Genomic DNA, 12,763 nt, shown 5'->3' on the forward strand with positions numbered 1-12,763 from the left:
CCCTGGGACCTGTACTAAGTTCAGTCAGTACAAGTAAGAGAGGAGGCAGGGGAAAATGTCAGAATGGCTGAATACAAAACACAAAGATGTGAGTGTATGACATTTGTATTAAGACGCCAAACAACAAACTTGGCAGCTCAGGCACTGACATCAAACTCTTTCAGCAACCTTGCTACTGAAGTGGTTACATCCTGGAGAGGGTGAGTCAGAAAGGGGGAGGAGGGGAACAGCTTGGATAAATCCACCAGCTATGTGCCAGGGCTCGGAACCAGATCCAGTTCAGGAACTCAGGGGTTCCAAGCTGCCTAACTTTAATATGCTGCCTTGTGCTGTGACCTATTCGTGGAAGTATTGGTGTGCATTTTTCTTCATTGAAGGCAAAGATGTCACGTATTTTTTACTTCTATTGGTACCTGCAACAGGCTATCCAATGCGTAGAATCTCATCCTGAAATTCACTTTTATACTTTGGATGTAGCTTTTGGAGAATTTAATCATCGAGTCTCATGCAGCTAGTTGATTGATAAATCTGTTTCTCCATCTGTCCTTCCTTCCTTGTTAGAGCTGAGATTTTAATTACAAACATCTGTGTAGTGTCTCCATTAAAAATAGGAATTGAAGTTGCCCTGTAGCTGCTGACAGAGACAAAACAGAGCAAACACCATGATGGAAACATTTGTATGGCTAAGGAAGAATCCTCCCTCCTTGCCTCATAGGTGTCTAATTTGAAGGATAAGTGAGCAAGCAGATTTTGGGGATTTCCTTGTGTGAGGAGGAGCATGCCAAAAAGAAATCAAATGTATACAGTTATTTTTATCCAGAAATTATTATTATTAAAGGACATTTCCCCCCCCCTCCACCCCCCCCCCCCCCATAAAAAACATAAAAATAACTCTTAATAATTAGAACAGACTCTTTGGTTAAGGTTTGTTAAGCAAAACATCCTTATCAGTGGTGCATTCTTTGTTTCATGAGAGCATATAATTTGTTTCTCTGAGGTTTTTTACAACTCACTTTTTGTGCTTTTGTAGCCAGACTAAAATCTTCATTTTGTGGTTTGAAAAATACAGTAGGAGGCTGCGGAGAGAGGGACAATGTTTCATGAGGGAGGCTGTATATGGAGAGAGCATCAGTGCTTATGCTTGGTCACATGAACCCTCTTATTGTGGTGGTTAGGAGCATGTGCTAGTTCGAAAGATATCCTTGTTCCCTTCCTTCTCTTCCCTTCTGCCTCCTGAAAGAGCAGATGGAAGTTTCCTTTCATGATATATGTGGTTCATCATTATTTATTCATGTGTTCATCTTTCTTTTTCTGATGAGAGTACATGTAGGAGGAACATTATCAAGCAAGGTAATTTTCTGCAGTAGTTTCAGTAGGTTTATAAAACATCTTTGCAGTTGGAAAGACATGCATTTTTCAAAAGAGTACATGGCAAACATGGTTTGCTTAATAAAGGGGACCCTCACAAAGCTGTTTATTTATAATTCTGTGATGTGAAGCTCCACAACATGGGAATTATTGCAGTGCTAGCCCCCACTACTGTCGGGTTACTAATAATAGTGTAACTTAAACTCATTGTTCATAGGGAGTAGGAATGGTGAGCCTCTAGCTTTCTTCTGCTAGCAAGGCACTGCTGATAGATATGCCTTGCCTTTCCCTCCCCCCTTTCTGCCTTTTCTTTCATTCGAAGGTGGACAAAATAATACAGAGAGGAGAAAAGAGTGAACAAAGGGAAGTGAAATTTCAGAGGAAATAGAGCTGAGAGGGAAAAGAGTGTAGAATTTAATTCTAAACACATTCGATTTTTTTCCTATGATTTCTGCTACTTAATTAACCAGTCTGATAGCCATGGTGCTCAGCTCACCAGCTCTGATCTGTGGCATTAAAGATTTTCCTGCCCACACCCTTAACTATTCTGACTTCAGGCACTGCAAAAACCACAAAAAGCAAGCATATTGACATTTTAATCACTCAGCTATGACATTAATAAGATTTTGACACTATGTGATCTGACATACCTTTGTCTTGATATCTAGTGATACAAGGAGACATCTAAAGCAGCAGGCTTAACCTTAGAGGGTTTTCCCCTCCAGTGATGCTGTATTAGACTGTGTGCAAAAGGGCTGTTTTTAATGCAGCATTGTTACAGTCCTATAGCTTCTTTGCTTTAAGACAGGGGACAGCTCTAGGGGTGGGCTGGTGTAAGCAGACTGAAAATCAGGCTTTGAAAGAAAGTATTTGAAATCACAGATAGCAAAAGGATTTTCAGATATGGCACCCTAATGTCAGGCTATCTAGATTGCTAGGTTTCTTTCAGACACAAATTTAATGGATTTAAAGGGGGTGCCATTCTGCTAAAGGAATATTGTCTGTGATTTCTTTTTTGGCCAGTATAGAAAGCACAGGAGGAGAATATGTGGTAGAGATTTGCCTAGGTCTTTCTTGTTCCTGGAGAAATTTTTTGGGTTTACATGCTCCAACTACAATTGATATAGCAATTTAAAAGATGACAACTGAAATAAGTTTTCAAAATAATTTAGCCTCTTAATAATTTACAAGGAAGCCCAGAATGAAACTAGTATGCAGAAGATTGATATCCTTAATAAATAATACCTCTTTAGTGCATACACACAGAGAGACAGGAAGCCAGGTGGGCTTTTTCCAGCCTCTGAAGAGAACAAATAAAGGCAAGAGTTGAGAGTTGCCGATGCTGAAGCCACTAGCAGTTTCTAACTCTCAGCAAACTCTACATTATTTCTCCTAGAGCCAGGCAGTGGTAGGGGTACCAGCACTTTGGCAGCATTGATGTGTGTGGTCTCCCAGTCTCTCAGGTTCTGCAGAATCAAAAACAACTGATGATTTTTATAATCATAGTGAAAGTACTGCTACATAAACCTGACAATCTATTGCCCACTCCAAAGAATAACACGACACACACTTCCCTGCATTTCTGTTCCTATGTCCCTGTATGTTTTAGGTATTTATACAGGACACATATTATATGAAGCTGAGCACAAAGGAGAGTCACACACTGGACTGCTTGTGTCTTGCAAGTGAAACAATTGTCCCATTTAGGCACTATAAGCAATGCTTATATATCTATAGCTGTGCTGAAATCATCCTCAAGACCTCCACCTTGGTATTCTCATCTACAGACATGCATTTTAACACTTAGTACCTGAACTGAGCGTACAGTTGACTCTGCAGACAGGTGAAGGGTGGTTGAAGATCTTCCTCTGGACTTTGCAGGGCAGCCCTGTGCATCATTTGCCTTCCTCCTTTGAAAGAATATAAAAAATACTGAGCAAAAATGCTATATTTAACAATACCCTTCCCTGTTTAAGCATTTCAAAACTCCAGAAAGATTGGTTTCCTATAACAAAAATATCTGCTAATTATATGTGACTTAAGAAATTAATTTGTATATTACAGTACATTTTTTTTTTCCCACCTTCTTTATTAGAACTTTAATATGACGAACACAGAATCCCTGGAAAAAAAATGTATTTATTTTGCAGATACAAAATAGAGTAATGTGCATGAGGATGGAAGAGTAATTTTCCTGGCACATTCTCTTAGGATGCCTTATATGGAGGATCTACTATAAACTACTTGCAAAGATTTTGTGTCATGCTGTCATCTATTTTGAAACTGAATTAATTTGTGTATTACACCAAGTGTAAATTGTATGTGTTCTGCAGAGGAAGAGCAGTGCTTACTTAGACTTGGAGTAGACAAGCTGAAGCACCCTGTGGCATTTTTTACACCTAAGGCAATTCCTGGCAAAAATGCCTCAGAGAGCGCTGTGGGCTGAGAGTAATTCTTCTGCCTCATGCCAGAGTAATGTGCTTTTCCCCAAATAATGATGCTTGAGCGTTCACCCAGGGCAGAGTAGAAGCAGGGGTGTTCTGCACTCACTGCTGGTTAAATGAATTACTCTTCCCTCTTTTATGACTAGCAAAAGTTTGACATTGATACCCAGCTGGCTAACAAGAAACATTAGGATGTCGGTTTCAAAGGATGAATATATGCAGGTGTGCCTCCTCTACTGCTTCAGAGTAAGAACAAGTCATTGGTCAGTTTCCATCTGCGTGATCCCAGCTGATTTCCCAATTTCTGAGAGGTCTGTTAGGGCTATGCTTTCATTGGCGCTCAGTTGCTTTTCTTAATAAAATAAATCAGGGTGTATCTGCTGCACACAACTTGCCCGGAGAAGCACTTAATTTTATTTTCCCACTTCTTGCAGGATATATTTAGTTGTACTTATGTAATTTATGCTTTGCGCAGTAATGAGTCCATCAAACTACAGACCAAAAAAATACAACTGGATACTGTATATCTCAGCAGTGTGACAGGAGAAAATGCATTTATGTCTCCTGCCTACTAATACAGGTTCACACATACCCATATTTTGCATTTTGAATTCTGTACTTTGAGTTTTGAACTTAAAGGTGAGAGAGGCTCTTCCTTAATAGATATCTAAGATGTCTGGACCAGTCTTTAGTCCTGCTATGATTTTCTCTAAATTCAAACTTTCATTTTGCGTGCCTATATCCATTGGAAAATATTGCTGCTAAGTACATGCTATATGTCAGTTTATAAAAGCTTCCAAATGATCCATAAGCTCCTTTGCATTATATCTTTTGAGAGGTTTTTTCAGTGTATTTTAAAAATTCCAGTTAACTAGATTGCAAACAGTTAATAATAATTAGCATTTATATTATGCATGAGATGTTAAGGTTAATCTTTATTGATACCAAATCTGTTTGTAATCAGATGTCATCACCAACATATTGCAGCTGAGTGGTCCTACCCAAACATCCCAAATTGGAATTATATACAGAAATGGGAGCCATAACTGCAATCCAGACTTGAAGTTTTCACTTTTTAGTCTGTTTTCTGTCATGTAGACATAACGAACTCTGAGACACTGAAGCATGTACATACTGTGTGTGAGCCACAAAACCAATGTGAGTCACATCTGCCGGGCTTGTGCTGGCTTCTGTTCAGGGGCAGCTTGAGTGGATCTCTCCCACTCCCAGAGGCAGCTGGGAGTTCAGTTGCAGCCCTGAGAGTAAGGAAAGGGAGGAGGAAGAGGAGAGAGGGTGTGGTATGTCGTTATCAATTCACAAGTGAAGCACAGCCAAAGAGTGGTTGCAAAGTGCGTTCAGATGGATTTGTTCTGCTTTGCAAAAGTCAACAATTGGAGCATCTCACAGTAAACTCTGAAGAATGCAAATAACTTCCCTTATAAATGGCTTAAGGAGTCATGCTGCTTTCTAAAATGATAGCTGCCATCTAGTCATACTATTAGTATGTCACACTAATATTCATCTCAAATAAGCCATTTCTAAAGCATTAGAAAATATGTCATGGCATCTAGTACCTTGTCTTTAACTGCAGTTGAACCAATGTTGGTTTTCAGTTTGTTACAGAGCTGTTGGCCAGCAATGTTAGGTGGGGCCCTGTCAGGGAGCAGCTGCACAATTCCTCTTATTACGTACAGAAGTGGGAGAGCTTTTGTCACGAATATTTGATACCTGCTACAGGAAACTCAGTGTTTTTCCCTTTCACTTCTACTGAGGCTATACTGAAACTACTGAGTAACAGAAGATATTTAAGTGAGTGCAAGAGAAGTCTAGAACTAGGATCATCTTAGCTCTCCCTCTTCTCCAGTTTCTGATTCCTACACTGCATTAAGCTGTACCCTAAACTGTAAGGACTTCCCCCATCATTCCTTGAACATTTCCAGTAATACATCTCTTCGCAGTGTCATTCCTTGACTTTTATATAATACCTTCATCTGCTGCATATCAGTTTATGACCTTTAGTCTTTCTACCAGTCTCTCCAGTATTTTCCCCATGTAAGCGTGAGTATTTATCTGTATATACTTATATAGCAGTCACCTTATAAAGATCAATTGATTTGAAATGGCAAAGTATTCTATGAGTACATCAGATAAAATAAGTATTGTTACTGAAATAACACCTGTCTTCTTATATGGGAAATAATGACTTTCATAATTACTTTTGAGAAGACTTCCCTTCTTCTTTTTATTCTGTTCTTCCCCAAAATAATTTGATGCACTAGTCATTTTTGTGTGATGTGTTTTTCAGATACGGAGACAAGTGAAAAAATCCAGAAAAGTGGAGTTCTTCAGGTGTTCGCGAGTCTGTTGATGCCACAATCTTCCTGCACAGCAAAAGTAGCTAACATCATAGCAGAAGTAGCCAGAAATGGTGAGGTTTTCTACAAGAACTTTTCTGCTGGAACATCTTCAGTTTTTCACCTCACTTGTCAGTATGTTTTACTTCATTTATGTTTTCATTTTATAGCTTAGACACCTTTCATGTCCCTCCCTTTCACTCTTTTTGTTTTGCCTAATTTTTTTTCTCTACTTTTTAATACAATCAAAACAGCATTTGGCTGCTGGAATTTTTTTTACTCTTACTTTCATGCTGTTTAGTTTTTAAGACAGTAACGTAATTTACTGGGCAGAAATAGCCCACCACTGGTGAAATGCATTTCTATATGAACAGCATGTAGAAAGAGACATGCACAATGTGTGCAGCCAGTTATGCATAGTGCCCATAGTTATAGCAGTAGGATCTATACAGTGGTTAAAGGATAGTAGATAATTTCTTTGGTCTGAGATTTTTCATAAGATTATTACCATTATGAGGCCTTTGATACCACACTGAAACCAATTAGTCCTACCTAAAGAGCATTATCTGTGTTAGAGTAAGTCCCAAATAAGAATCAGGTCCATTTTGGTATGGATTATATACATACAGTATGTAATATAACATAGGAGATAATAAACAAACTATTTAAATTTTTCTTTAGACAGGATTATCATTAACCTCACCAAATACCTGCATATTTTGAGCTCAGAAGAATGGCCTCATACTTGCAGGCAGACATTATTGGCAGACCCTGTGATGAGGGTAGAGGATGTATGTGGCTGACTTTTCTCATTCCTGGACTTGCTGCTGTCCCAGCCTAAGAGGCACAGATTCCATTTTGGACTTTCCTTCCCTGCAGGCCAGACAGAGAAGAGTACGATGTCCCTTAACTGCTGTCCTGGCAGCCTTATCCCCCTCCATCTCCTGCTGATGCCTCTTCAGGGAAAGGGCTACATTCTTGCTGACTACTTTCACATTCCTTTTCCACCTTTTCTGTGGAATCACAAAACTACAGCTTCTTACTGATACCCCCATGGTGACCTCCACCCAGTTTGCTGGTTTTGAGACAGAGCTATATATGGTTATTCAGAAACAACATTAATGAGAAAAGATATATGTTTAGTTTCTAAGTGTTAAAATTATTTAGATAAAGAGCCAGTAAAAAATATGTACATAGAAATTTAAATTTAGAAATGTTTCAGAATGATAGAGATTTAGGCAAATGTATCACAGGCTTTTTTTTTCTGTACCTAATGAATTCATAACAAGTACATGTAGAACATCACTGTCAACCATGTGTCCTCACAGTTGGTCCTTTTAGCTCCTACCCAAGGGGGGAAAAGTTATGAATAAAATCAATGTTCACAGTAGCTAAACTGATTACTATGTATTGTTTCCTCAAAGACTCTCTTATGGCGCATTTTAGCCAGTATATTTCAAATGTGAAATAACACATGAAATGTCTGAATAGTTTCTAATGTGTCCTTTTTCCTGACAGGTTTTAAACGGATGATTTATGTACACTCTCAGAAAAGCTGACATTTTACCTGGTTCATCATACAAAATAGTTTTTGTCTTTTTCTTAGGGTCATTTGCGGGTATAACTGGGACCTCTGTCAGCCAAGGTTAAAGTGGAGATATTCAGAAATTATTTAAGGTGCCCAGTGCTTTCAAGACTGAGATCATCTGGGTATTTCTCATTGGTTTCTAACTCTGTTGAAATAGTTACTTAAGCAGGATAGTGGGGAATACTTCATTTGAATTCTATTGTTTTCTTTGTTTTATTGCATAAAAATGCAAGAGTTTAATGCTTATACTGTACCTGTTTTCAACAAACTTCAGGGCCCTTTGAGAAATTTGTGTTATCAACATTCTATGGATAGTAGGCATTAAACCCATTCTCTGAGTGGTCATGCCATGCACTACTGCCAGAGCTGGGAGCAGAGCCTCTGATTTTGGGCGTTACTGATAAAAGAGCATCTTTTCCTTCCCCACTTCTTGTTTTCCTCTCACGTTCCCCTCATATGATCTTACACACAAACACATCTGACCACATCGAATCTCTCTACTTGCCTTAGTGGTTTTGTCTTGTTTCATCTCTTCCTTTTCACCTCTTCATGCTCTTGCTGTTTCACCTCTTCTGCTCACATGACTCTTCCTCCTCCCAGCTTGAGCTCAAATTTGTCTCTCCTATTTTAAACATCCAAACATACAAAACTCCCTTTAGTCACATACGTCTCTCCAACTACAGCCATCATGTGAGCATCATGAAGGCTCAGATGCACTTGCTATGTGGAGTTTCTCTCTCCACTGTAGACCTTTTACACCTTCTTCCAAGGTTTTTAGTCTTTACCACGTGCAGGAATGAGAGAACATCGTCTTCACAGTCTGTAGTACTACAACACAGTTCCATTTCTCTTTCAAAATCTTGTTCTCTCGGTTTATGTTACTCTGTCCTCAGTGGTTCTCCTCCTAACTTCTTAAGCGATTCTTCACTGTTTCCTTCAAAGGATCTGCTTCATTTCTCTCCCAGGCTAGTGTAAACCTTTTAAAGACTATGTTGTCAATCACTTTCTCATTCTTCTATTACCTCTGTGTAGTATCAGCTGCAAAAGTAGTTGCAGTTACCATATTTTTGTTCCTGTTTCACAGATCTATTTTGATACATATGGCACCAATTCTTTTACTTCTTGCTCTTACATGACCTTGATAAATACAGGTTTGCTCAGCATATTGACCAACGATTTTGTTGCAGAAAAGCTTCTGCTCACTCCAAATGGAGGGAGAGTGGAGGAAGGGTTTCTTACTCCTTTTTACCATGTGAGGAAGAACCTAAACAAACAGCAGAACAGACTGAAATCTCTCAGTCTTTTAGGAGAGAACAAGTTTCATTTCCTGATACAGACTAGGAGAAAAAAAAATCTGACTTTGATGATGTAGAGACTGGTAAATTAGTGGGTGTAAAGGAAAGTGATGCAGGGGTAGCTGAGGAACAGAGAAGAGTTTTTACAGGCAATTGGGAGGAAGAGGCTGAGGGGACAGAGAATACAGAGGAAGAAACTAAATACGTCTAGTAAATAAATATTGCAATGAAGTTGAAAGTCGGTAATAAAGAAATAGACTGAACATTACAAGGACATGGCAAGACCAGTTTTAAAGACCAGATGTATCTGATATTTGTTACATTCATTACAATGGATAGTGTCACCATCTATCACACTGTAGCATCTGGCCACAGTTCTAAAATGTTCCAGTACTTCATGAAGGTGGGCTAATTGTGCTCACAACTGTCTTCCCTTGGACCTGTGCAAGTGTATAGATACTGCTGATTCTTCGTAATCTGCTTGTTGATGTATCAGAGTTTATCATCACATGAGAATTGCTTACCTCTGACAATTCTTTAGCTAAAACAACACTGCAGGATTAAATACAAAAGAGACTAGATTTTGTAGCTACTGAAACATCAAAGAACATTGTAATAGGTGCAACAACAGGAGTACTTAAGAAGATGTATTTGTACTACAAGCATTGTATGAAGTCTTTTTGCCATGAGGAGTTCTGTTGATCCAGAATCAGAGAAATTTTCTTGTCTGTTTTTAGGGGGATTGTACACACTGGTTCATTCTGTCTCATAAATGACTAAGTAACACAAAGGTAAACTCACTCTGAAAGATCCAATATTGTTTAGGTTCAGAAAGTGACATAACTTGCCCCTCTACTCAGCCCTGCTGAGACTGCATCCTGATTACTGTGTCCAGTTCTGGGCTCCTCAGCACAAGAGGGACATGGAGCTCCTGGGGCAGGTTCAGCAGAGGCCACAAGAGCGATGAGGGGACTGGAGCATCTCTTATGAGGAAAGGCTGAGGGAGCTGGGCCTGTTCAGCCTCGAGAGGAGACAACAGAGAGGGACCCTTACCAGTGTATGAAGAACTTCTTTACTGTGCAGGTGACCGAGCACTGCAACAGATTGCCCAGAGGGGTTGTGGAGTCTCTTTCACTGCAGATATCCAAGAACTATCTGGATGCAATCCTGTGCCATGTGTTCTGGGATGACATTGCTTAAGCAGGAAGGTTGGACCAGATGAGCCATTGCGGTCCCTTCCAATCTTACCCACTCTCTGAGTCTGTGATAATTTGTAGTTCAGAACAAATCAAAAGCATGCTGACCATTTGCCTTACAATACTACATCTCTAAAGGGTGCTCTGTAGTAAACTGTAAAGTAACACTGGTGTATCAGGTGGTTCCTTCTATAAAACTGCTTTTTAAAATGTACAGCACAATGCCTGCCTAGCTATATCTCCTTGTGGAGAACATCCCTTTATGTCTCTAACACCGGGATAGTTCTCTATGACTTACACAGATGTGAAATAATTCCTTGGTTCTCTGTGGCATAGCAGGAGGGAAGGGCAGAGAACTTGCAGTGGATGGATCCTCTACCTTTCCTCCCATGGTAGGCAGTGTTAGATTGTGGAAAACTACAGGCCTTTGGGTTCACATAAACTCTTGTATTTCTCATTCTCTTTTTCCATTCCTTTCTTCACCTTCCAAATAAAAGCCTGTTACTGAGCTTTAATTAATTTTTTAAAAATTCTTTTAAAGCAAAAGCTTTTCCAGAACTCTAATTAAGGGAATAGAGAGAAAAAAAATGCTGCTCTAGAATACTAGTTTTAAGTCATCTTTTGTGTTATTTAGTAATTCTAGTTTATGTTGAATTTGTTGTGAATTCACTGTTCTTTTCAGCACTTCTTTGTGATGCTAAAAATATGGTTAGTCTGAACTGTGTTAAATTAGTTTCCATGGAAGTCAATTAAATACCCTTAATTCCTTCTAAATTAGCAAATAATGGAAAGAATTAAGCCCAAATCCTGACTTGGGCTTATTCTCTAGAAACTTGCATGAGAATTTACACTGTTTGTCTGTGCACGTGTTTAGGCACACAAAAGGCCCAGTTGCCAGGCCAGTGTAGCTGGAATTGATGAAACTGGAAATAGCTGGCCTTGCATTAATAGGCTTTGCTTTATTGGCAGAATTCATGCGGAACCCCTGTGTGGATGCTGGGTTGATCCCTCCCTTGGTGCAGCTGTTAAACTGCAAAGACCAGGAAGTATTGCTTCAAACAGGCCGTGCCCTGGGCAATATATGCTACGATAGCCGTGAGTGTTGAAATCTGCTGTATTTTGTACATGCTCCTGTGGAAGGGAGGGAATGTTTTGGTGTTCCGTCTGTTGTGTCCTGGGGGGTCATTTTCCTCTTTTCTCGGTTTTTATTTACCCCACGATTCTTCTGATTGTATGGGAAAATTGAACATCACACTTGCATAATGCTTTTGTGACAGAAAGAATAAAACACCTCTTCAATATTGTGATACAGTTGGATATAAGAATTGGAAGGCTTTCTGATCCTGGGCTTGGTTTTTTTGAGGGGTTTTCTCAAACGTAATGAACTAGGTTTTCAAGGAGCAGATGCTACATATGCAGAGGCACTGAACAGTTAATTTTTCCTTAAACAGAATGTGTTGGAAGGGAACAGAGTCAGAAGGGAATATTCATATTCTAACCAGTCTAAAATCTGTGCAGAGCTGCATATGTGGCTGGAATGATGCCTGAGTTATGTTGCTGATTCTCAAAATTCTTATGTGGCCAATCAATTGCTCCAGGATTACCTATTATTATTTTTGGTAGTCAAGGGTGGTGGCGGGAGGAGGTTGGTGAGGTTTTTTAGCTTTTTATGGGCACAATGAATTTTTACACTGAGAAGCAATTGAGTTTTGAAATGCAGTTGGGATTCCATGTGCTGATTACATGCATGCCTGTGTCATCTGCAAAACCAAACCAGCGGTTGCAGTGTTTTGAAAATGCAGCCTCATTATCTCTTACTTTAAAATTTTGAAAAAAGTCAGTGCACAATAAATATGGTGCAGAAGCAGAGACACCAGGAACATGTTTTAATGCACATGAAGGAATTAGAAGCCTATGGATGTCTGCAGATGGGAAGTGAGATGAAATTGTAAAATCATTTTGTTGTCCTGAGAGTTAATGCCTTATTTTATATAGTGAGAATTTTTCTGCATACTATGTTGCATTTACCAAAAGTTCTGCTGTATGAATACTGACTGTAGCCTTTCTCCTTGCTACTTTTTCTCATCCGAGTTAAGAAATTTACATTTTATGTTGTTTTAAATTACCTTGCCTTTGACCTCAGGGAAGTTAATCGTATATTGGCATTTCCAGTTACAAACAACTACTGCTTGAGGATGTTAATGTATAATTCTTTCATTTAGGATTTTCTTTAAGGTGACCAATCAACTGAACAGCTGCTTCCCCATGGAAACTTCAAATAGCAGCTGTTAAGCTTCCTATAACATAATTTATTTACTATATTCTGTTTCAGGATTATGTATGAGATCGAGGTCGCACTCAGGTGCACTGGTTTATTTCATATAAGTAAAATCTCTGTAACTGTTCATGTCGCTGTTCATCCCACATTTTTTTATGAAATACGGTAAGGACACACAGAAATGGTTTTGTAGTGTGAGGTTTTGTGGACTACTGCTGGCTTTTACAGTGCAGGATTTAT

The 12,763-nt window shown here is 39.1% G+C and overlaps 1 protein-coding gene across 6 annotated transcripts in view; it reads left to right on the forward strand.

Annotated features, from left to right (window-relative positions):
- Positions 1–12,763, forward strand: part of RAP1GDS1 (Rap1 GTPase-GDP dissociation stimulator 1) — a 90,741-nt gene that overhangs the window by 40,557 nt on the left and 37,421 nt on the right. For 3 of the 6 annotated variants that reach the window (XM_032110145.1, XM_032110144.1, XM_032110147.1), the window contains exons 3-4: positions 6,118–6,240; positions 11,215–11,340. In XM_032110145.1, the coding sequence (XP_031966036.1) occupies positions 6,118–6,240; positions 11,215–11,340 (249 nt within the window). Of the gene's footprint in view, positions 1–6,117; positions 6,302–11,214; positions 11,341–12,763 lie in introns of those variants that run through there. The other 3 variants (XM_032110148.1, XM_032110149.1, XM_032110146.1) reach the window with 3 other exon arrangements.

This window comes from Corvus moneduloides, chromosome 5 (genome assembly GCF_009650955.1).
Source record: "Corvus moneduloides isolate bCorMon1 chromosome 5, bCorMon1.pri, whole genome shotgun sequence".
NCBI lineage: Eukaryota > Metazoa > Chordata > Aves > Passeriformes > Corvidae > Corvus > Corvus moneduloides.